General features: G+C 29.0%; 5 protein-coding genes across 9 annotated transcripts; 2 read left to right on the forward strand and 3 right to left on the reverse strand.

The window, feature by feature from the left end:
* The first annotated feature begins 2,063 nt into the window (after nt 1–2,063).
* Rab11 (RAS oncogene family member Rab11) lies at nt 2,064–10,180 on the forward strand. Its single transcript, XM_011644121.2, has 5 exons — nt 2,064–2,462; nt 4,529–4,724; nt 5,331–5,605; nt 6,298–6,454; nt 8,533–10,180. The coding sequence occupies exons 1-4, from the start codon at nt 2,423–2,425 to the stop codon at nt 6,432–6,434; spliced, it is 648 nt and encodes a 215-aa protein (XP_011642423.1). The 5' UTR covers nt 2,064–2,422; the 3' UTR covers nt 6,435–6,454; nt 8,533–10,180.
* Nucleotides 10,181–10,653: 473 nt separating this feature from the next.
* LOC105430521 (Vacuolar protein sorting-associated protein YL-1) lies at nt 10,654–12,561 on the reverse strand. Its single transcript, XM_011644128.3, has 6 exons — nt 12,427–12,561; nt 12,124–12,344; nt 11,882–12,064; nt 11,465–11,681; nt 11,137–11,340; nt 10,654–11,005 (listed from the first exon to the last, which is right to left on the reverse strand). Exons 1-6 carry the CDS (start codon nt 12,558–12,560, stop codon nt 10,780–10,782), a joined length of 1,185 nt encoding a protein of 394 aa, XP_011642430.3. The 5' UTR covers nt 12,561; the 3' UTR covers nt 10,654–10,779.
* Nucleotides 12,562–13,587: 1,026 nt separating this feature from the next.
* Nucleotides 13,588–15,610, reverse strand: LOC148936441 (vacuolar protein sorting-associated protein 72 homolog). The gene is made up of 5 exons (XM_089078371.1): nt 15,106–15,610; nt 14,815–15,021; nt 14,568–14,755; nt 14,154–14,364; nt 13,588–13,948 (listed from the first exon to the last, which is right to left on the reverse strand). Exons 1-5 carry the CDS (start codon nt 15,237–15,239, stop codon nt 13,897–13,899), a joined length of 792 nt encoding a protein of 263 aa, XP_088934497.1. The 5' UTR covers nt 15,240–15,610; the 3' UTR covers nt 13,588–13,896.
* On the forward strand, nt 13,897–19,674 carry pyd3 (beta-ureidopropionase pyd3). Of its 5 annotated transcripts, none has more exons than XM_089078368.1 (6): nt 13,897–14,030; nt 16,576–16,725; nt 17,147–17,391; nt 17,549–17,937; nt 18,093–18,410; nt 18,725–19,674. In XM_089078368.1, the coding sequence occupies exons 1-6, from the start codon at nt 13,939–13,941 to the stop codon at nt 18,794–18,796; spliced, it is 1,266 nt and encodes a 421-aa protein (XP_088934494.1). In that variant the 5' UTR covers nt 13,897–13,938; the 3' UTR covers nt 18,797–19,674. The 5 variants fall into 5 exon arrangements, with proteins under 5 accessions (XP_088934494.1, XP_011642428.2, XP_011642429.2 ...); XM_011644126.2 differs by lacking the exon at nt 13,897–14,030 and adding an exon at nt 15,634–15,748; XM_011644127.2 differs by lacking the exon at nt 13,897–14,030 and adding an exon at nt 15,749–15,894.
* On the reverse strand, nt 18,543–24,145 carry Br140 (bromodomain-containing protein 140). Its single transcript, XM_011644122.3, has 8 exons — nt 23,681–24,145; nt 22,886–23,162; nt 21,683–22,523; nt 21,246–21,548; nt 20,891–21,065; nt 20,368–20,786; nt 19,782–20,150; nt 18,543–19,534 (listed from the first exon to the last, which is right to left on the reverse strand). The coding sequence occupies exons 1-8, from the start codon at nt 23,807–23,809 to the stop codon at nt 19,354–19,356; spliced, it is 2,694 nt and encodes an 897-aa protein (XP_011642424.2). The 5' UTR covers nt 23,810–24,145; the 3' UTR covers nt 18,543–19,353.
* Between the last annotated feature and the right edge of the window lie 874 nt (nt 24,146–25,019).

Genomic DNA, 25,019 nt, shown 5'->3' on the forward strand with positions numbered 1-25,019 from the left:
AATAAAAAATTGATAATAATAATAATTATTATTATTATTTATTAATAATTATAATAAAATATTAGGTACTACTTGATGTGTTAATGATCAATTAAATTAATCAGAATTTAATCGATGCTATCTCATTCGATTTCGAGTTTGTTTGCCGTGACGATCGCGCGTCATATTGCCCTTTAAAGAATCGAACGACCGCATTTAGCGAAGAGACATGAATAATATACCATTGATCCCTATTTAACCCTGGAATAGAGCGAGTGACGTATGTTCACCTAATTTTTTTTCTTAGTGCTCCGATGATAAAATATCCATAACAGCTCGAACGATCTCTCGACGTTGCATAACTTTCAAGTTGAGCAAACAACGCGAAGGCAACACGAAGAAGAAAATTTTCTTACCGAAAGAAATTTACAGAATAATTTATCGAACAATCGAACAGAAAAATTTACAGGATTTATAATATATTTCATTCATAATTTATTTTAAGGAGCCCGATGAACACTCGAGAATTAACATTATATCTCTCTTATTTTTTAAGTCATTTAATAATCTAGATACGAATTTTCGATGCGAACATGACAATTACAAAGATGAATAAAAATAACAAAGAAAGATTAGATTGTGGCATTCGAAATTTCATACGTTAAATATTTAAAAATCGTTTTTAACTGGATTTTGATCGCTCTGAGCGATTAATGATATTAAATCTATTTTGGACTAGAGTTACAATCAAATAATCATAATTATGTTTAAACAAATAGATGCTTAATTAATACTTCAGAAAAATATGAAAAATAAAATTATATAAGTTATTTTGCAATAAATCAATTAATAATTTAATATTTTATACTTTTTTATATGTTTTTAATCAAACTTGAGTTTATTTGTGACACATATCCAATTTAATTGATTATACATCGAGTCAAACTCACTATATATAATCGAAAATATTATTAATAAATAAATTCATGAATTATTGTGTATTTTTGATTACATCTTTTTTAATTTTTTTTTATTTTATCGTTAATTCGAAAGCATACATGTGTAATAAAAATGATTTTATTTTATTTTATTTGTAAAATAAATAGAAAATATAATAATTATTGCTTTAAATATATTTATTAGCTAAATGAAATTATATCATATATTATTATATACAATATTAAAATATTAAAATTTTATTGTTAATCTAAATCTTGCTACATTATTAAAAAGGATTAAAAAAAAAAAGGAATTTATTAAAAAGAGAGATTGAAAATTTCTAAATATTAAATTTTATGAATTTTATTTTCTAATAAATGTTTGTTATCTCTTTTCCCTTTTTTTTTTTTTTTTCCAAGAGTGTTCTCTTCTTCTTTATCTACTTTCGATATCTTATCAACAATAATCCTTGCAAAATTCTGAGAAACGAAATAAAGATAGATGGCGTCTTGTGTATCATTGAAGATCATTGAAGATAAATTCTTTAATAAGAACTGATCTCATCATCTCTGATTAATTTAATCGACTGCTTATTCTATTGGAATTCACCAATCGTATTGCAAAATTAACTATTTGACAAACGTGATTGGTCAATCTCAAAGAAAATATTAATGTCCGATTAATGTCCATTTCTACCAATATGAATTAATTTTAATCTCGATTTGCTTTCTTATTTTTCTGATCTGAAAAATTAAAAAAAGGTAAAAAATAGATTTAAACTGAGATTAAAGTTAATCTATATTGATAAAAATGGAATATAAATTAATCAGAGATGAAATTGACCCTAGAATTCGCAAAATCTCCGATTTTGATTGGTCCTTCTGTATATTCTTAAAATTGATTATTGGACGAAAAATTTCAATGATCGAGGAGGAAAAATGTAAAATGGACTTCAAAAGAAAGGAACGAAATACGAAAAAAACCGCACCGAACCGCGTATTGATGTATCATGCTCATGCATCAATTTCGCCGCGTTTTTCCGGAGATCGGGGGGACACGTCCTCGTGGATTCCGTTTTCAAGTGACCGCGAGCGTGAGTCCGGTCGCGCATGCGCGCCGTTCGCGCACGCGCGCTCCGACAAGCCCTGGAGGGGCGTAGAAAGGAGGCCATATTGTACAGTTAAATTGAAAGAACGAAAATAATTGTATCGCCGTCGCTGATCGCTCGCGCCCGCGCTTCGCCTTCGGTTCCCCCTAATCTTCGTTCCCCCGTATCGTCCGCGAGCGACGGCGGATCCTCCGATCGTGGTCGCCGTATCATAACGTGTATCCACGGCGAAGCCGAGTAGAAGCGAGAGAGCGACGAGCACAAGGGAGCCAATCGGCGGCTCCTGGCCTCCTCTGTCCTTTGTATATAAGCCATACGTCGTCGCAGTAGCGCGGTTTCGACCCCGGGAATAACTGACGTAGGTTCGCTCAGAGCTTGTTGCTGATTGCTGTCGAGATGGGCACTCGAGACGACGAGTACGATTATTTATTCAAAGGTAAATGGCCACTTGTCTCTCTCCTTCCTACTTCCTTTCTCTCCTCTCTCTTTCTCTTTCTCTCGAGCTCGTATGGTCGCTTGTCTTTCTTCACGTATTCCGGAGGAATACACGCTCCCCGCACGGCGCGACTTCCGACAACTTACGGAAATCGCTCCCGTTTCCGTTCGCAACGACGTCGCGTCCCTCACGCCGGACGATCATCGTCCGCCGTGACACAGCGACGGTCGCCTGTTCCGTGTGACGATGATACGCACACGCGATGACATCAGAAATGATGATCCACCATCGACATGACGGAGGCTACAATTCTCTCAGAGAGGGTCGCGAGACTCCTCGAGAGACGACCTCCTCGCCGACGGCATGTCGGCCTCGGTTCTCAACGAGGCCTCCGCTGCCTCTTTTTTTTCCTTCTATTGTTCCCCTTTGACTCAGCTCTTCTTTCTCTACACCGAGAAAAACGCCCGCGATTTACATATTACGCACGTAATTGGGCACGATATATACACGTTGAATATATGCGATTCGCGGTGTTATGTCCGCAGTAGCGATTGTATGGTGTGTGTATATGTGTGTATGTGGTGTGTGTGTGTGTGTGTGTGTGTGTGTGTGTGTGTGTGTGTGTGTGTGTGTGTGGTGCGTGCGTGCGTGCGTGTGTGTGTGTGTGTGTGTGTGTGTGTGTGAGGTGTGTGTATGTGATATACGGGCGAATTCGTGAATGTACGCGCAACATACATGAAATTTCTTTCGACCTTGTCATTCCACATCATCTGCACTTTCGTAGAACCGTGAGAAAAGAAGAGAGAGAAAGAAAAAAAAAAGAGGACAAAGATTACTGTACTCTCTCAACTCTCTCTTGTCAGCTGTTACATCCACCACTTGATGTTTTCTCTTTATTTGTGTGACAATTAATGTTAATCATTTATGCGCTTGTGGGTTTGGAAATACAGGTCAAATTGATTATTTACCACTTATTGTTTCATGGGATACTTTCATCAATTTCGTTTCGATCTCGACCCTTGACTTCATAAAGGGTATATAATGCAATCATATATATTTGGGTCACTGTCACTGTTGTGATTTGAATATATGGCATTGCAATAGATAGCTAAATTAGTGATTTTTAGATAATCTTTTAATGAGCATGATTCTTATATAGAATTGATGTCATGCAACTGATTGTAAAGATAAAAAATGATGCATTTTGTTCTAAATTATCTCATTAAAATAATCAAGTTTTTAATCTAAATTTATCTTTAGACAAATCAACAAATATATAAACGTGATATATGTATACATAAACAGATATAGGCTATATTTATGTTTCTTACTTTGATAGAAGCAGACATTGAATGAGAGAATTCAATGAGATCTCTGCTATGCATTATTTCTCATGTTTTATGTGTGAATAGCGATCTATAGAAAGAATGTATAATGTACATTATATATACACACTGTACATGAGCATGATGTGGCACTGATTCACTGATACATGACATAACTTTTTCAATTTGACAGATAAAGAACTTTGTGTGATATTTATTAAGTCATTACTTTCAGCTATTAATTTCTTGCATTTATTATACAACGATTATTAATTTTAATTATGAAATTAAATCGGAAAATCTGATATGATCATTCACACTTTGAAACTATCTATAACTATACTATATTTGTAACTACCTTTAATATATTTTAATATATTTTTCATATTGAGAAGGAGGTTAAGTTGTTAGTTTAGTTATTACATAATTTAAAAATAAGACATTTCAAAAAATAATATACTCATATATTTTTTAATTTTATAGTTTAAGATTTATATTTAATCTCAGTTACAAATTTAAATATAATAACAAACCATACAAAATTTCAAATTATTATTTTTAGATAATAATGATAGTAATTTTACTTATAATATTTTAAAAAATTTCAATCAAACTTTAATGTGTTTGAGAAGAGAGACAAAAATATGGCTTGATTATAAAACATTTTTGTTTTCATTTTTCACTAAATAACATAAATTAAATTATTGTTAAACATTTGTCTAATTTTCTTTATTTTTCCAGTTGTTCTTATTGGAGATTCTGGAGTAGGGAAAAGTAATCTCCTATCCCGATTTACAAGAAATGAATTCAATTTAGAATCAAAATCTACCATCGGAGTTGAGTTTGCAACACGCAGTATACAAGTAGATGGTAAAACCATTAAAGCCCAAATTTGGGATACAGCTGGACAAGAGCGCTACCGTGCAATTACCTCTGCGTAAGTTTTAATTTCCATCTTGTATCTGTTATTAAAAAATATAAAAATAACAATGTTTTATGAATTGTTTTAATTATTATTTCAAAATAAGAACTTTATTATATTTTTTAATAGTATAAAAATAGTATTAAAATAGTAGTATTAAAGTGTAGTGAAAAACTTATTTTTTACATTGAATAATATTAAACATATTTTTATAATAAAATTAGATTTTGCAGTTATTTATTATTTATAATGATATTTGAATGTTTATATATTTTTACAAGTAAAATTAGAATTTTATAACAATTTAATTTTATTCTAATTGATCTCTAATTGAATTTAATAAAATAAAAATTGATTATTATATTCGTATACATTTGTATTACTATAGTTTAATTTATCAAAATCATTTATGTTCAACATTAAGGGACTATATAATTAAACTTTTTATAAATCTATTAAATTTTCTAAAAAATCAATTATTTATGATAATGTGGAAAAATAAAACAAAATAGAATTTTATTCTATTAGATTCTTTTAATAAATTTATTTTACATAAAACTTTTTGTAAATTGGATACAATATTTATCATATATTTATCAATAACCTTTCTTTAATTACTAGATATTATCGTGGAGCAGTCGGTGCATTACTTGTATACGATATTGCAAAACACCTGACGTATGAAAATGTAGAAAGATGGTTACGAGAATTACGGGACCATGCTGATCAGAATATTGTGATCATGTTAGTGGGAAATAAATCAGACTTGAGGCATCTGCGTGCTGTTCCAACTGATGAGGCTAAAGCATTTGCTGAAAGAAATGGCTTGTCCTTCATTGAAACATCCGCTTTAGATTCTACCAATGTTGAGACAGCGTTTCAAAATATATTAACAGGTAATAAAACTTTTTCTATAATATTATTATATTAAGCTGAATTAATTGCAAATCATATTAAAATTGTAATTTAATCAATATAATAATGTTTTGTTTCTATGAAAATAATTATCAATATTTTCATATAGTTAATAATGATTCGCATATGCTGTAATACACATCTTTTAATGCCATAGACTGTCGGAATTATTATGAGATTTATTTGAAATTTTTACAAACAGTTCCATATATGTATATTAATTATTTTATGTCATGATCATGATTAATTTGTTTTTGAAATAACTTATAATCTTATTATATTCTTTTGTTCAAACTTTTTTAATTGTTTAATCAACTTTTTCTAAAAGTTATACGTCTACAACGTAGGTATATAAAGATAAAGATTGAAACGAAAGACTTTTTGCCTATGATTCGATCGTAATGCGTACATGTCATCATGTATTGTCTTGACATTAATCAAATTATCTAACTCTGTATAAATTATTTAATTTCTTACATATAGTACAAATTATTACATTAGAAATGCTTTTTACATAATATGTTAAAATATTGTAATATCATTAATATTTTTTCAATGTCTAATTTATTTTAAGTATTGTGTTTGTGTTTGAAATTATTTATTATATATTAAATTAAGATTGTATGTAGCATGTTTTTTTTATGTCTTTATTTGACATATTTTATTTTTACAGAAATATACAGAATCGTATCGCAAAAACAGATACGTGATCCACCTGAAGGTGATACAATCCGGCCACAGAATGTAGAACAAATTGAAGTCAAACCAACGATGAATACCGAGGGAATGCGTAAGCAGTGCTGCCAGTGACTCACCTTGTTGCTTAAAATGTGTGTACACGCATATACAGTATGAATATCACGGAAATACAGTTGGGGATAATATTTAATTTCTTAACGAAAAAAAGATTTCGTTTATGATGCAGTAAAAAATTTCTGGAATGATTATTTGTATGATAGGATAGATTTAATATAAGAAAACACTGTGGTTAGTTCATTATAAATGTTAACTTGATTGTAAATTGAGTTAATTTTAACATATATCAAAATTAAACATTACTAAAGACATTTCCATCATATTTCTTTCATTCCAATAATTTGTGTTCTCTATATCATTAAAATCATATTGAAATATTGAATTTTTTATTTCTGCCATGTATATATAACTATGGAGTTTCTTATACATATTTAATTTTCTACTAAAATATTTAAGAGATTGTTTTCTTTAGAGGATTGTGTTGCCGATTAATTTTATAAATGTGTTTCAAAATAACCAGACATCCTTTTAGTTATATATCCTTTGATTAATTTAATATCGACATTTTCTCAATATCTAAAGTCAATATTTTGCAAGTAATTATCGATTGAAAGACATTTGATAAATCAAAAATTGTAGGAGATTAAATAAACAAAATTAAATTTTTCTATGAATAGTAATATTTTTCTTCAATGTAAATATGAACTTGTATATAAAGAAAAATACAATGCTAAAAATTTGTAAAATATCGCGTTACAGAATTTTTTTTTTTTTTTAAGAAAATGTTGAGTTCGAATTGATCAAAGAATTTGTGATTAAAAGGATGTCCTGGTGATATTCGAATATCTTATATAATTAGATTCTATATAACCAGGCGATAAAAGTAAAAGCGGTATTTGTGGCCAATAATAAATATATATGACTGAATGGTGTTCCAAATTATTTGTAATAACATTGCTTTATTTTTAGATCTATTAAATATCTTTAAAATATCTAAATGAACTGGAATATATAAAAAAGTTGTTACATTTATTAGTTTTTTTATATGTAATAATTCCATTGATATTAGTGCCATGTTATGTTTGATGATTGTATATATGAATATACAACCTGTATGTTTTACAATCTTAGAAATTTTGTTGGTATATTTCAATATAATTTCAATCCTTAATAACTTATTTAATAATTATGAAATAAAAAAAAATTCGCAATAAAAATAATATTAAGCATTGATTATATAGGATGATTCATATCTTAATCTCTTGATGATCTCTGACGTCACCGTAAGAAAGTTTACGTAAGCATGGATGTGATTCTAAGTATTTATAGAATTATGTAATATTCATAAATTCTAAGAAAATTCTAATCATGAATTTATAATATTTGTGTATTTTTTTTAAACATTTTTATTTCTGTTCTTTTTATGTATTTTTCCTATTTTCTATATTTTTTTCTTTTTTTCTTTCACATAATGAATAGATACATACTTTCACTTTAGATAGAGAATGCAAGGAAAAGAACAACTTGTTATTTTGTGCTTGTATAAAATTCTTTTGTTTTCTTTTAAGATTTAAGCAGCCATATATCTATAATCCTTTAGAATTATTGATTCGTGCTTATATATGTGTGTGTGAATCTTTTCTTTCTAAAAATATTTTTTCTTTTTTTGAGATTAGATTCTGAAATTAATACTTGATCGTATAGAATGTAAAATATCTGTTATATTATAGGCTTGACTAATTATTATACAAATATTTTCTAAATTTTTTAATGTAACTTTTTGAAGATTTATAATCTGATGATATGTTTAAAATATGCACGATCAATTAATTTAAATGACTCGATTACTTGTACTTCAATATAGATTATATTACACACCCACATTTTTAAAATAAATTCCATGATACACATGAAAAACTGCTTGAAAAAGGTATGTTAATGATTCGAACCAATAGTGAGTTCTTATATATATGTATGTATCAGCATACATATATTTCTGTTATATTTGTTTAACAGTTCAATTTATAATAAATTTAAAAGCGGATATATGATAAATCAATGGAACGATAATCATCGTTTACTAAGTACAATTTTAAACATTTATTATTTATAATTTAATTGCTATTAAGAGTTATGTATTTTTATTTTACAGAAGCAGTTATACGGAGGAGAAAAAAGGGGGAGTACTAGTTGGCGATAGATATAACAAGTGCATAACAGAACGAGAGTTAAGACTATGTGCGCAAGCATGTAATCTCGTATGTTAAAAGAAATTTTATCCTTACCAGTACAAGAGAGAGGACATCCATCAATTCATATATGAGTATGCATTACATGTTCGTGAAAATAATCAAGTAAGGATAAACGACAAGAAAAACAAAAAAAATTGTATAATGCTATAAAAGCGTACACACGCACCATTCTGTCCGCGAAGATCATCTTTACTCTCTCTGTCTGTCTCTCTATCTGTCACGATATAAATTATGTTATAATATAAATAAATGTTATATTACTGCTTCTTTGTAATACATACACACACACACACACACACACACACACACATATATATATAAATATATAAATATATATAAATATATAAATAACTTCTTAACGCGTAGCGTGAGTATGTGGACAGTTTATGATCGTATATGCAATGAAGTATCATGAATAAATACTATCATGCACTGCATAGAAGAAAATATATGATATAGATAATGGGCTTACACGACGAATGATAAGGAAAGGGACGACAAAAACAGTTAACTTGAGATAGTCCTTTCTTATTGCTCACTCTCGGCTCTTCGTAAATGATAGTACTAGTCTGTACAAGCTTGGGCACTACATGCTTCGGGATTACTTTATTTTTACATGGGTCTTTCGAAACTTCTTACCGAATAAACTTATATAAGGACAATTATAAGCAAAGTTGTATAGTAGACGTTTTTAAAAACCTTAAAATATATTGTTGCTTTCTGTGTGGTTGTACTGTAATACGTTATCGTCTCATGAGCTTTTATTGTATCTTAAATAAAATAGAGAGTGAGTAAAATTAACAGATCGAAGTGTCTACTTTTCGATGGATTATATGAAGGATCAACGATTTTCAAATTTACTACTTATAATAATTTTTAATAAGATTATTAAAAAAAAGCAAGATAAATAATGAAGGATAATTATAGTACATCATGCGTGCGTTTAACTTGATTTATAGTACGTATAATTTATATTATCGCGAATATATATATATATATATATATATATATATATATATATATATTAATTATATATATAATTATCTGTTGTAAGAAAGTGTTGTGAGAAATAAAGCGTTGTTTCTCGAAGCAATCTTAAAAATGGTAAGATAATCACGTATAATTACCATTTGATATAGCGGGCTTATTACTTTATTATGAACACACACACACACACACACACACACACACACACACACACACACACACACTCAGCAGATATAAAACTCAGAACTGTAATGTATACAAGCAATGTCGAAGTGACCATAGTTTTCTACAGATATCTTTGAGTTATTCTGTATCCTTAGGCCACAAGCTACAAAACTTAGGAAAGGCAAATTTCCTTTAAACTAAGTAGAGTAAATTTTATATATATATACAGCTGATGAAAAAAAAAAAATATATATATATATATGATTTAAGATATAAAATAGTTTCATCCTCAGTTGATTACATACGAAAGGGATTATATCTATAATATAGATTATTAATAATGCCTTGTATTTCATTATTTTATTAATAAAATACCAAATTTGCTTTTAAGATAAATGTTTATAATGAATGTATCCACAAGTGCTTGAGTTATAAACTCCCATTTTTATGTTGTAACAACACATATTTATATGATAGGAATAAAATTACTGCTTTCTATGGAATGCAACTTGTTATGTAAAAAATGAATAATTAAAACGAACACATATGATTTATATGTACATATACATCTAATTATTTTATATGATATATAATATTGAAGCATTAATAATTATTCTGACATTATTTAATTATAATATGTAAAATGTTAAAATCATAAAATTATAATATATTTAAAATATTTCTATATATGAAAGATATATACCTTATTCAGATATATATCATATTCAGATGTATGTCTTATTTAGATATATATTTTGTTCAGTCTTATAGTTTGTTATATATGTTATAAATGTTTATAAATGTTATAGTTTATATATTATAATTAATATTATACAAAGATATCACGTATAAAAACATGAAACAAACTATTTTATAAAGAAAATTTATATAGTGCTTTATTTCAAATACATAGCTTATATCTAAATTTACATTTGATCGCGAGAATAAAAACAGATTATTCTTTATTCTAAATCACTACTTACATGCAAAAAAGATTATGAAGATACAGGTAGAGATGCTGATTCCAAACGAACAGTATTTCTCTGAGAGTTACTGTGATTTTTCTGTCGCCATTCGAGCCATCGTGATAATTCTGGAGATGCATCATTAAGATCAGTCCGTCCTTCCAATTGCTGATAATACGCTTCTCTAAGTAATCGGAAGGTTTGTACATTTTTGTATGGTAATTGTGTCATAGGATCCAGATACTTAGCAGGTAATCTGTTTAAAACAATCCAAATTTTCTTTATTTAAAATATATTATTTATATTATTTATTCGTTCATAAATAATATAACACAAATATATAGTAATCTTAAACATGAAAATAAATTAAATAGCAATATTTTTTACCGTGTAATTGCACATAGATGTTTCAAGGGTGGTCGTTGTTGTGTCGATTTTTTAAATACGTTTAAATACGATTGTTCATTTTCAAAAGTAATAAATGTACGTTCGTAAAATGTCCCAGTTTCTTCAGCTTGAATATCCTTCTTTTTAATAGATTCAGATAGAACAATTATAGATTCTTCTTTATCTTTATTATCTTTTTCGTCGCTGAAATAGTAGATGAAGAAATTATTAAGCACTAAAATATTTTAAATGCTTATTTTGAAACTTTATTTCTTATACGCTATTTCATATTTCATCATAGAAAAAATATTTTTTAAATAAGCTGTACCTTCCTTCTTTTGGAATATTATCAGAACTTGCATTATTAGAATTTCCTTTTCCCTCATCATCACATTCGACATTTATTTTTTCATCTTCATCTGTAGATTTCTCAGACAATATCATGATTGGCATAGACAATGATTGATATCTGATCATTGGTCCAACATGCGTTTTTCTTATAGTCCTCGTAGTCTTTTTTTCATTTTCTAATTTCTGATATTTTTCTACAAGAATAATTTTAGCCATTTATATTTTTAAGGTAATTATGACATAATTATTCTGTTCGTAACTTTCAGAAAGAAATATAATTTTAATTTATTTTAATTTCATTTTCTTAAGTCTCCCTTTTAATTTATATTTTGCAACTTTGAGAAAAGAAAAAACGTTCAAAGAACATTATTTAATATTTTATTATAAAATGCACCTAATGATTTCATATTAAGTTCTTCTGTTTGCAATGCTTCTTCTAGTAATTCTTCCTGGGTAGGTTTCCATATATCATGTTTCACAACTTTTATCTTTCGTCTTTGATCTTCATTTCTTTCTCGCAAACGTTTTTGTGTAGCAGCAGACTTTGCAGCAGTAGAACGGCGTATTGATTTTCTTTCTATATAAGATAAATACAGATGAATATATAAGAAACATTTATCCTAAAATTTATATTACCTATGCTGTCTATGAAAACCTTATCTTGTTTTGTTTGTTTTATCTTCTTCTCCTTAGGTGTTGATTGTGCATGCAATGTAGCAGGTTTGGGCTCCCTGTATGCCTTTGTTATTAATCTACGTTTCTTTTTTGGGCCCTCTTGCTCGGTATCGGAAACTGGCTCGTCATTCTCATCGATGCTAAAGTCTGAATCTACTTCATCTTCTCCTTCATCTTCTTCCCTAAAATTCAAATATTTATGTATTTCATTATAAGTTCTCATTACAGATAAACATAATAGAAATTATGAAAGCAGTTACAAACATATAATCGTGATCTTGTTCCACTTCGTCGAAGCCACCATACGTAGTCTTGTAAAAGTCATCTTCTTCTTCTTCATTTAGCAGTCTTGCCATTTTATTGCCAGCATTGGCTCGCTTTTCTCTTGTCGCAGCCATTGCAAAACTTTCTAGCTAACAATGTCTTATGTATGTAATATAATTAATACATATACCTAATTACGTTATAAACTTGTGAGAATTTGAAGACAAAATACAAAAGTATTAAATCACATTATGTGATCCACTTATATACTTGTCAAGCAAGATTATATTTAGGTTAGAATCTTCAATCTCAAAATCTTCAATTTTATTTCCGATTCTTCTCTCTTCAATGTACACGTTCCACACAAAATGGATATTATTTTGTCATGTATTAAAAAATTTACGAATAATTACACCTTGATTCCATTACTTGTTATTTAATTATTAGTGGCTTACAAACGTCTCTTATGGAAATCAACTGTATTATCGCAATATGGTATGAATGTGATAAAAAAATTCGATACTTCTGCCATCTTATAACTCATAGCGAACAAAAATTTCAAAACTCGTCACTATCAGATTGCATTAAATTTTCCATTCACATAGTTGAATTATATGTGTATATGTACAGCAGTGAGATAGGCAAGCGTAAGTGCTAAATAAATAAATTGAATATGTACTTTTCACTATGCATGGTGGATCATGTTTTTCGATTGATGCAAGGTTTCATTGCGTTCAGAAATCGTAACTACATAGTAAAAAATTATGTAATGTACATAGTCTACCTTATATATGTACGTATGATGCAAAGTTGATTTGAGATTAATTTTATGTGTTAAATTTATTGGCATATTTTTTTAAAGCGCAAATTTTAGGCCGATTCGTTGACTTTAAACACTTCTTATTTAGAAACTATAATAGCCTTGACAGTTTTGTCTTTGCATTTTCATCATTAATTAGATTAAATATATTTTCGATCACGAAAATACGACATAAAATAATGGTGAGATACAAACAATAAGTTGTGTCCCATATTTTTTGATGTCACATGCATCTGTCAACTATGTATATTTGTTCATAAATCTACTCTGTTTACATCTGATGTAATAAAGATAATAAAGTTGGCTATTAGCTTAACAATAAATTAAAAGACATCAGAGAATATGATTTAAATACTTTCACATTTTATCCCCAGATTTTTACAAGTTTAAAATATAATTAGGTTCGTACATTAATTGTATCATCACATAATAATAATATTTAAAATTTAGAGTAATTTAATATAATAATATAATAATAGTTTGGTATAGTAATATAGTAATATTTAATAAGTAACATTTCTCAGATGTAATGTTTTTCAGCCATTTATCTTCTATATTATTTAATCTCGTTTCTGTTGTTATGGCCATTATAACGAAGAGGGAATGTTATCATATCTATAAAAATAACTTCCAGCTTTAAGATTATTCAGTCAACGAGCAGACCTGAGCAGATTGAGATAACTGTTGCAATTATGTCTGAAACTGTAGAACAGATCTTAGAGCAATATATACCAAAGAAGAAATTGGCTGATGTAAAACGTATTTTATATGGACGTACACCTATGTAAGACTATATAAATAATTTTTTTTACATATAAACATTGACTTAAAAACACTTCTTTAATTAAATTGATTAAGAGAAAATATTGTATTCTGTGAGCAGAAATATTTTTTAAATAAGCTGTACCTTGCTTCTTTTGGAATATTATCAGAACTTGCATTATTAGAATTTCCTTTTCTCTCATCGTCACATTCGACATTTATTTTTTCATCTGTAGATTTCTCAGACAATATCATGATTGGCATAGACAATGATTGATATGATTTGATCATTGGTCCAACATGCGTTTTTCTTACAGTCCTAGTCTTTTTTTCATTTTCTAATTTCCGATATTTTTCTACAAGAATAATTTTAGCCATTTATATTTTTAAGGTAATTATGACATAATTATTCTGTTCGTAACTTTCAGAAAGAAATATAATTTTAATTTGTTATTTTAATTTCATTTTCTTAAGTCTCCTTTTTAATTTATATTTTGCAACTTTGAGAAAAGAAAAAATGTTCAAAGAACATTATTTAATATTTTATTATAAAATGCACCTAATGATTTCATATTAAGTTCTTCTGTTTGCAACGCTTCTTCTAGTAATTCTTCCTGGGTAGGTTTCCATATATCATGTTTCACAACTTTTATCTTTCGTCTTTGATCTTCATTTCTTTCTCGCAAGTGTTTTTGTGTAGCAGCAGACTTTGCAGCAGTAGAACGGCGTATTGATTTTCTTTCTATATAAGATAAATGCAGATGAATATATAAGAAACATTTATGCTAAAATTTATATTATCTATGCTGTCTATGAAAATCTTATCTTGTTTTGTTTGTTTTATCTTCTTCTCCTTAGGTGTTGATTGTGCATGCAATATAGCAGGTTTGGGCTCCCTGTATGCCTTTGTTATTAATCTACGTTTCTTTTTTGAGCCCTCTTGCTCGGTATCGGAAACTGGCTCATCAATGCTAAAGTCTGAATCTACTTCATCTTCTCCTTCATCTTCTTCCCTAAAATTCAAATATTTATGTATTTCATTATAAGTTCTCATTACAGATAAACATAATAGAAACATTATGAAAGCAGTTACAAACATATAATCGTGATCTTGTTCCACTTCGTCGAAGCCACCATACGTAGTCTTGTAAAAGTCATCTTCTTCTTCTTCATTTAGCCGCCTTGCCATTTTATTGCCAGCATTGGCTCGCTTTTCTCTTGTCGCAGCCATTGCAAAAGCTTTCTAGCTAACAATGTCTTATGTATGTAATATAATTAATACATATACCTAATTATAAACTTGTGAGAATTTGGAGACAAAATACAAAAGTATTAAATCACATTATGTGATCCACTTATATACTTGTCAAGCAAGATTATATTTAGGTTAGAATCTTCAATCTCAAAATCTTCAATTTTATTTCCGATTCTTCTCTCTTCAATGTACACGTTCCACACAAAATGGATATTATTTTGTCATGTATTAAAAAATTCACGAATAATTACACCTTGATTCCATTACTTGTTATTTAATTATTAGTGGCTTACAAACATCTCTTATGGAAATCAACTGTATTATCGCAATATGATATGAATGTGATAAAAAAATTCGATACTTCTGCCATCTTATAACTCATAGCGAACAAAAATTTCAAAACTCGTCACTATCAGATTGCATTAAATTTTCCATTCACATAGTTGAATTATATGTGTATATGTACAGCAGTGAGATAGGCAAGCGTAAGTGCTAAATAAATAAATTGAATATGTACTTTTCACTATGCATGGTGGATCATGTTTTTCGATTGATGCAAGGTTTCATTGCGTTCAGAAATCGTAACTACATAGTAAAAAATTATGTAATGTACATAGTCTACCTTATATATGTACGTATGATGCAAAGTTGATTTGAGATTAATTTTATGTGTTAAATTTATTGGCATATTTTTTTAAAGCGCAAATTTTAGGCCGATTCGTTGACTTTAAACACTTCTTATTTAGAAACTATAATAGCCTTGACAGTTTTGTCTTTGCATTTTCATCATTAATTAGATTAAATATATTTTCGATCACGAAAATACGACATAAAATAATGGTGAGATACAAACAATAAGTTGTGTCCCATATTTTTTGATGTCACATGCATCTGTCAACTATGTATATTTGTTCATAAATCTACTCTGTTTACATCTGATGTAATAAAGATAATAAAGTTGGCTATTAGCTTAACAATAAATTAAAAGACATCAGAGAATATGATTTAAATACTTTCACATTTTATCCCCAGATTTTTACAAGTTTAAAATATAATTAGGTTCGTACATTAATTGTATCATCACATAATAATAATATTTAAAATTTAAAGTAATTTAATATAATAATATAATAATAATTTGGTATAGTTTGGTATAGTAATATAGTAATATTTAGTAATATTTAATAAGTAACATTTCTCAGATATAATGTTTTTCAGCCATTTATCTTCTATATTATTTAATCTCGTTTCTGTTGTTATGGCCATTATAACGAAGAGGGAATGTTATCATATCTATAAAAATAACTTCCAGCTTTAAGATTATTCAGTCAACGAGCAGACCTGAGCAGATTGAGATAACTGTTGCAATTATGTCTGAAACTGTAGAACAGATCTTAGAGCAATATATACCAAAGAAGAAATTGGCTGATGTAAAACGTATTTTATATGGACGTACACCTATGTAAGACTGTATAAAATAATTTTTTTTACATATAAACATTGACTTAAAAACACTTCTTTAATTAAATTGATTAAGAGAAAATATTGTATTCTGTGAGCAGAAATAAATGTTTATATTACCTTTTTCTAATCTTTATCTTGTAACTGATTTAGTCATAATAAATGATAGAATCTTGGAAATTTTTATTTAATTATGATGACTAGCTTATTTATTGAACATTTACATATGAATATTTACTTAAAGAATACAAGAAATATATACAGAATTCTTAATAGAATATTAAATAAATAGAATATTAAATAAATAGAATATTAAATAAATCTTGAAAAATCGAGTAAAATATTGTTATATACAGTCAGTCTAATTATATAGATTTGGTATTTTTATATTACATATGATTTATATATTCATATATTATTAGACCATTAGATATAGGAGTGGAACGTGAAAATTTTGAAATAAAAGGATGGCAGATAATTAGTCCGATCCATGAACAGCTTCGTCCCGAACGTTTAGTTCGTGTTGGACTGATACAACATCAAATAGCAGCAAAAACAACAGAATCTATTCAAGCTCAACGAGATGTGATTCATGAGAAAATTAAATCATACATCGTACGTGCAGCTGAACATGAAGTTAATATTTTATGTCTTCAAGAAGCATGGAGTATGTGACAACTCCTATTAATCATTTATTAAATATATACATATAGTTATATAATATATAGTATATAATATTGTGTGTATATGTACGCGCGCGCGCAACACACACGCACACACACGCACGCACGCTAATTTGTGTATTTTATTTGCGATTATTCTAGCTATGCCATTCGCTTTTTGCACAAGAGAAAAATATCCATGGTGTGAATTTGCGGAAGATGTCCAGACTGGGCCTACGACCGTATTTCTGTCTGATTTGGCCAAACAGTTCAACATGGTAATACTATCGCCGATTTTAGAAAGAGATTCTGCTAATGGAGATACCATCTGGAACACATGCGTGGTGATTAACACAGATGGTACAGTCCTTGGGAAACATAGGAAAAATCATATTCCCCGTGTGGGGGATTTTAATGAATCTACTTATTACATGGAAGGCAATACAGGACATCCAGTATTTGATACTCCATTTGCACGTATTGCGATTAACATATGTTATGGACGTCATCATCCATTGAATTGGTTGATGTTCGGTTTGAATGGGGCAGAAGTAAGACGCTAAATACATTTCTATGTTATTTTTATATAAAATATAAATTCGGTCTTTATAAAGCTTGAAGTTAATTTTTTTACTAGAAACATTTTCTTTCACAACTTTCCAATATTTTGTTAGATACTTCAATTATAATCTTCCGTGTTTTTCAGATCGTTTTTAATCCATCCGCAACTACTCAAGGATTATCAGAACATTTATGGCCAATCGAAGCAAGATGTGCTGCGATAGCGAATAATTATTACACTTGTGCTATCAATCGTGTAGGCACTGAGCATTTTGCAAATGAATTCACCTCTGGTGATGGACTTCCAGCGCATAACAATTTTGGATTCTTTTACGGCTCCAGTTATATTACCGCTCCTGATGGTTCGCGAACTCCGAGTTTAAGTCGACACAAAGATGGATTGCTCATTGCAGATCTAGATCTCAACATGTGTCGACAAATGAAGGATATATGGGGATTTAGAGTAAGTATTTTACATGCATTTGTTATTTGTTGTATATAAAATAATACGTAAAATTATTAATACTAAATTTCATTAATTTGATTAGAAAAATTGAATAAGATTGCAGATACTTTTTAATGAATAGAAATCAAATTATAATAACAAAAATATATATTTTTTATTCAAAAATATGAATTATTTGAAATGAAAAAGAAATTTAATGTCTAAAACTTCGATCAAGAGTATATCCTGTCAAATACATAAAACTTCTATTATTTCTTGCCAACGTATACATATTAAAAAACATATAAACTCAATTTGTTTAACTTTTTTAGATGACGCAGAGACTCGACATGTATGCTAAAGAACTTGCTGAATATGTTTCAAAGCAGAATGGTAAAGATTAGAAAACAATTACGCTGGTACAAATTTGTATAATTTTATAATCAAATGCATTTAAGCATCATATATATTACTATAAAATATATGATAAAATTTTATATTTTTAAAAAAGTAATTTAATTCAGTAGCATATTTTGCATTCAATCAACTAAATTTTTAAACATTTACTGATGTATACATACCAAGTTTTTTAGAGTTTACAAGTTTATATTTTTCTATAACTTAAATATAATTTATCCTATAATTGTGTTATAACAAAATTCATATATATATATATATATATATATATATATATATATATAGATTATATAGAAAATAATTTTTACATATCTTATTTTATTTAGATAACACAAATTTCTAAATTATATTTAAAATTTGTTCTAAAATTTAATTTAATAAAATTAATCTAAAAACTTTATAATGAAATTATAATAGCGCTTTATATTATTTTAATATTTAATTTAACATCTATTTTCACATATTTTCTCCGCTTTGTTAAATTAATGTAATTTAAATTAATATCTCTATCTTTTACATATAAAAAATTTGCAATATAATATAATTATGTAGTAGATATATTATCTAATACAGCATTATGTGTTTGTTTACGGTAATGCAAAGCTTCTTGATAAGCTTTCTTTACAGCTTTTCTGTCCGCCGGTTTACGCGATTCGATCAATTTTGCTTCGTCTACTTCCTGTGATACTCCAAGTTTTTCCAATTTTTCACCTGGTAGCCATTGCCTAAAAAATTTATTATTATTAAACAAAAAATCTTTGCTGAATTATATGTTATTTATATTATATTGCTTTTATAAAATTTGTAAATATTTCATAAAACTGTTATAGATATATAGAGTAAAATATACAATCTATACAACATATATTGGATTATTCATTTCTCAACATTCTTCTTAAATTTATTTATGGCCAGACATTTCATACATATATGTACACACACGTTTTTGAATTAAAAATTAAGAATCATTACCAAGTTCGTTTTGTGTCGAAGAAAAGCACAAGAAAAACTCTCTCTTTATAATTATCTGCAAGCGCCAAAACATCATCAGGTGGTGCTGGGATTGGTACTCCTTTATATATAGTACCCCGTGGTGTGTTAGGATCAATAATCAGGGCTGGATACCAAGGATATCCACGACACTTGGCCCATACGAGCTGCAAAGCCTCTAAACCATTACCGGTGCTTGCTTGCTTGTTCTCATTTCCTTTTTTTGTATCAACAATCTCTTGTTGTTTCTCTTCTTGTAGATCGGGAGTAGTGGATCTACTTGTGGGACAACTACTACAACTTGACGATTGACTTTCTCCCTCGCCTACATCACTATCCATTGCTCCACTTCTAAAAATATAAATCGTATGTAACGTTTTAAATATTTGCATGAATATTTGAACATTATTAGCATATCAATAAGCCCAGATAATAAGTATAATTTAAAAAAAATGTATGTATCATTTCGTTTAATTATATTACCGTAATTTAAATTTTATAATAGATACGTCATAAACATTTACATAATTACTTATTGTGCGAGATTGTCACGATCACATTTATTTACCTATATACTTTAAAACTGTCACTTTGTTTCTTTCTGTCATCCTCCGGAAGAAACATTTGGCCACTTTTGGCATTGCGCGCTCTAGCTTTACGAGTGAATAGTACCGCTGTTCTCCTATTTACACCACCTCCACCAATCTCCTTCTCGCTGGATTGCGATTCTGTTTCTACGCGATTACGATTAGATCTTTCTCTCTTTCTAGGTTTAGAGCCAACCTGTTCAGTTTCAGTGACTGGATCGAGCTCAGGATAATCTTTTCGAACTTGTTCTATCAGAGCTCCGCCTTGTTCTTTCATTTTCATTCCTGCTCGATAAAACATGGTATCTTTGCGATTATATGCAAGACAATTGCTCACCATTAAATTGAAATCAACCTCAAAAGCCGCGATAGAGTCATATTCTTGCTTTTCTAATTTCACCTATAATGAAAAATATATGATTATAGATAATTATGGCTCGGTCAAGTTTCAGATATGTAAAATGTACTTTAATAAACATAATATGAAATACTTCTTATAATTACCTGCATAGTAGAGAGATCCATAGGATGTGATACTATTTCAAGATAATCTGGAACTTCTTTAATGTTAACTGGTTGTCCAAATACATCATTGACATCTTTCGCTTTCAAAGCTTCTAACAATGTACGCAAAACACTTTCTAATGGTCGCAATTTAAGCCATATACACTTTTCCTTTCTGCAAACAATTTTCCATTTCAGCATTTTTCTTAAAATTCTCAATTAGAATTTTACAATGTTAATTTATATTTATAATAAAATATATTTTTCTTCAAAATATATATATTTTTAAATATATTTTTGTTTTTTTAAATATATAATATCTATTTCATATAACATATGTCGTATAAATACTAACACTTTGATTTGTTCTTTCTTTAATTTTTCACGCTTCCGTACTAATTCACATAATAATCGTGCACGTTCCAAATCTTGACGTAGACACTGCCAATATTTAAGCTGACGATACAATTCTCCTCGAACCTCAGTATCTTGTGTAGGCGAAGAGGGATGTTCTCCGAGTGGAGGCGGTCTAGATTGTGGATGGGAACTTTGCAATCTTCTAAGAAGCGGAACACCATTCCTGTATTGTCGCTTCAATGTCCAATAGGCGATGAGACGTTGTATTAATTGACTTCTTTTTGGTATTCCTTCTGCTAAACTGTTTAAAATAAAATAACATACATAAATTTAACAATACATAAAAAATTGCTTTATTATAATTTAGATGTGTTTAAATTATATTCATCACTATTTTATTATTACTACATAAAAATAAAGTGTAAATTTTATTACCTAGCAATTTCTCTGATTCTTTCTGGTGGTATGGTGGGAATAGAGATAACGGGCGCTGAAGAGCTTTTTTTGTTAGCTATAGCTCTCCTTCGTGCATCCACGGGATTTGTAGAAGGTTGATAATCAGGAGGTGTATGCGCTTCGCAATAAGCTGTCTTTTGTACCAACATGGGTTCACCATTAGAGGGTTGTACAGTTTTCATGCACATGCACAGACCAGCTTGTTGGGCGCAAGTTACATGAAATGCCGCATAACAATTGCTTTTGTGACACTGAATGCAGGCGCCTGCTCCCTTGCGTTTACACACATAACACGTAAGTTTCCAACGAGCTTGTGGTATGCTCTCTATACTGTCAATGGGTTCTAAAAACACAGTATTGGCAAATCTTACTTCAGGTATCCATAAAGCACAAACTACGTGAGCCCATGTTGCAGAACGATCAGTTTGTTTGAAGGCACCACCTCTGTTTGGACAAAGAATGCAATCTACAGCCCTGGATGGACTCTGCAAACACCTTCTACACAACCATTGTCCTTCTGGTATATATGGTACACCATAACAATCTTGATGGACCGCGAGATTACACATATCACAAAACAGAATTGCATTACTGTTCTGGCATTCACCATCCATACAAATGCAACACACAGCATCTTCATCTGCAGCAACACCACCTCCACCATTACTTTGCTGTTGAAAATATGATTCTTTTTCTAGTCTGTCCATTAGTAGCTCAAATGTGTCTGCTTCTAACGGTGTTAATCCGGAAGCTTGCCTTCTTTCGTTTACTATAGAAAGCCATGCAGTGTCTTCTTCATCCAAGTCATATTCTACTTCTCCTAAATAATATATCAAGTTAAATATTTTTGAATTATAGTAATAATTTTATGATAAAAACAAAAGTTCTCATATATAAAAACTATACAAAAAATTTAACATAATACAATATATAAAAAATACATTTACATTTAAAAAAATTTACAATAAAAATTTACAATAAAAATTTACAATAACGTAATATATAAGGTATTGCTGTGTAATTATTGATATAAATGTTAATGTAAATATTGAAAATAGATATGTAACACGTTATTATTAATAATAAAAGATAAACTGTAATATCATAATAATAATAATAATAATTAAACATAATGTTAAAATATAAAATCATTTATTACATAAGTTGCATAATATATTTTACCATCAAGCTCTTCGCCACTGCGCTCCATAAACCTAATATAAGAATTTGGAAGTGGTTCAGCTTCTCCTAATTGATCCTGATAACCTTCTATTTCTTTAAATGTAGCAATAGGTAAAGTATTGAGAATATTCTTGTCTTCCTTTTCCTTTTCCAACGATGCTACATTACTTTTTTGTACTTTTTCATCTAGTGTGTTTGCATCCATGGAAATTATAGGAATTGCATCTGAGATGGCTAATTTAATTGATTTGTTTGCATCCTCTCCTATAGGATTTACCTTTAAATTGATAAAATAAAATGTCTTTAAATAAATCGAAAGATATATATCTTATATATATTATATATATTAATATAACTAATTTAATAAAAATTCTTTTGTTGTTAGAAAATATATGTAGAAATATAAATAATTTAGCAATATTTGTATACTCTTACTGTTATAAAATCAATATTTAATATATATGTATATATGTATATTTTATGTGTGTGTGTGTGTGTGTGTGTGTGTGTGTGTGTGTGTGTGTGTGTGTGTATATTCTTAAAATAGATTAATAGATTAGTAGATTAATAAATTAATAAATTAATAAACTAATAGATTTAATCTGTCAAACACTTGTACTTTTGCAGTCTCACTTACTAAAATCATTAGGCTAATTACTTGTATACAATCAAACTTTTAGCATTAAAATATTCTTCAACTATTTGCAACAAATAGAATATTATATATTGCCATGATTCAATGAAAATAAAAAGGAAATTATTGGGATGTAATAAGCGTACGTTTAAAAAACATACCAAAACAAACTTTGTTGCCTCTTGGGTGCTGAGTGTCTCCGCGTTTATAGGACTCGCGCTTTCATTCGATACGCCAATTCTGCTTCTCCCTATCTTCTTATTCTTCTTGTTTGAGTGCGGCGTGTTCATATTCGCTTGTATTGCGATAAACTCACGTATTCGATATGGACCGCCGCGATTCGACGAACACAAAGTACTTCACTTTGGTTAACTCGCCGCACGATAGTTCACAACGGCCCGTGCAATTGCCAGCTATGAAATTTCGCCGGACGATCGAAACGTGCAGAGCCGGTCATTTCTTTATTAGTAAATATTCACAGCCCGAGGTAACTAATGATTCACGTATAATGCAGAAGTATGGAATACAGTAGTCGGCGAGAATCGGAAAAAATAGCGGCTATCCCGATATCGTTTGATATTACGTTCAAATAAACGATCGCGTCGAAATAAACGGTCGCCAAAGATGTATTGCCAATCTTAAAATGAATAGCTTTAGAATCCCTAGAAATAAAGTTTTTTTTTTATTTTGTGAGGCTCGAGACAACTTAGGGCTCTCCACATTGAACGCGATGAGCGATGAGCGATGAGCGATATCCAATGAGAGCTTTGCTTTTTCAACGTCACAGATGGACGTTTGAAAAACCAAAGCTCTGAAGCCTAATCTATAATAACATAACATAAAGCTATAAAGCTGTAAGACGTGATTGTAAGAACCTACTTAAATGAATTATTTTCATTTCTTATGCTTAACTGTGCTGTAACTGTGCTATAACTGTGCGGTATACTGTGACGTAAGGTTGTTAAGCATAAGAAATGAAAATAATTCATTTAAATAAGTTCTTACAAACACGCCTTACAACCTTATAGCCTTATGTTATGTCATTGTAGACTAAACTTAAGTTTTACTGCTTAAGTTTTTTGTGCCCCGGCCTAGAGATACTACAATCAGAGACTGGCCACGACCATAGACATTTATATTATACACCAGACCGTTAACTCCTCTATTTACTGACCCTGAAAATTGACCCCAAAATTAGTGTACATAATGTGACGTAAGGGGGACAAATGATGTCACGTGGTCACGTGTCACGCGAATATGTAATATGACTGATGCACTATAAGCATAGACATTTTTATTAAAGATCTTAAATATTCCCATTCTTCAAATTCTGCTTTAGAAATTTTTTTCATTTTGTATTAAATAAATCTCTTTACCTAAAAAAATATATATATATATATATAAAATCAGATTTAGGTAAAGAAATTTATTTAATACAAAATAATATATATACCTATATATATATATATATATATATATATATACCTATTTCACATAATC

The sequence above is a fragment of the Pogonomyrmex barbatus genome, unplaced genomic scaffold, assembly GCF_055798465.1.
Source record: "Pogonomyrmex barbatus isolate J1 unplaced genomic scaffold, ASM5579846v1 scaffold22, whole genome shotgun sequence".
Lineage (NCBI taxonomy): Eukaryota > Metazoa > Arthropoda > Insecta > Hymenoptera > Formicidae > Pogonomyrmex > Pogonomyrmex barbatus.

What these genes read in the sequence shown, in the direction of transcription:
- Br140 (XM_011644122.3), bottom strand. Translation starts at nt 23,809, where the DNA reads ATGAACACGCCGCACTCAAACAAGAAGAATAAGAAGATAGGGAGAAGC. An exon ending in AGAATCAGAGAAATTGCTAG is followed by an intron (nt 21,549 to 21,682) that starts GTAATAAAATTT and finishes TATTTTAAACAG; the next exon opens with TTTAGCAGAAGGAATACCAA. An exon ending in TGGATCTCTCTACTATGCAG is followed by an intron (nt 20,787 to 20,890) that starts GTAATTATAAGA and finishes TTTTCATTATAG; the next exon opens with GTGAAATTAGAAAAGCAAGA.
- LOC105430521 (XM_011644128.3), bottom strand. Translation starts at nt 12,560, where the DNA reads ATGGCTGCGACAAGAGAAAAGCGAGCCAATGCTGGCAATAAAATGGCA. An exon ending in GAACAAGATCACGATTATAT is followed by an intron (nt 12,345 to 12,426) that starts GTTTGTAACTGC and finishes TTTGAATTTTAG; the next exon opens with GGAAGAAGATGAAGGAGAAG. An exon ending in ACTTAATATGAAATCATTAG is followed by an intron (nt 11,682 to 11,881) that starts GTGCATTTTATA and finishes TTATTCTTGTAG; the next exon opens with AAAAATATCAGAAATTAGAA.
- pyd3 (XM_011644123.2), top strand. Translation starts at nt 15,775, where the DNA reads ATGTACTTTTCACTATGCATGGTGGATCATGTTTTTCGATTGATGCAA. An exon ending in TTATATGGACGTACACCTAT is followed by an intron (nt 16,726 to 17,146) that starts GTAAGACTGTAT and finishes ATATATTATTAG; the next exon opens with ACCATTAGATATAGGAGTGG. An exon ending in TCGGTTTGAATGGGGCAGAA is followed by an intron (nt 17,938 to 18,092) that starts GTAAGACGCTAA and finishes CGTGTTTTTCAG; the next exon opens with ATCGTTTTTAATCCATCCGC.
- Rab11 (XM_011644121.2), top strand. Translation starts at nt 2,423, where the DNA reads ATGGGCACTCGAGACGACGAGTACGATTATTTATTCAAAG. An exon ending in GTACGATTATTTATTCAAAG is followed by an intron (nt 2,463 to 4,528) that starts GTAAATGGCCAC and finishes TTATTTTTCCAG; the next exon opens with TTGTTCTTATTGGAGATTCT. An exon ending in TACCGTGCAATTACCTCTGC is followed by an intron (nt 4,725 to 5,330) that starts GTAAGTTTTAAT and finishes TTTAATTACTAG; the next exon opens with ATATTATCGTGGAGCAGTCG.
- LOC148936441 (XM_089078371.1), bottom strand. Translation starts at nt 15,239, where the DNA reads ATGGCTGCGACAAGAGAAAAGCGAGCCAATGCTGGCAATAAAATGGCA. An exon ending in GATAAGATTTTCATAGACAG is followed by an intron (nt 14,756 to 14,814) that starts CATAGATAATAT and finishes GCATTTATCTTA; the next exon opens with TATAGAAAGAAAATCAATAC. An exon ending in ACTTAATATGAAATCATTAG is followed by an intron (nt 14,365 to 14,567) that starts GTGCATTTTATA and finishes TTATTCTTGTAG; the next exon opens with AAAAATATCGGAAATTAGAA.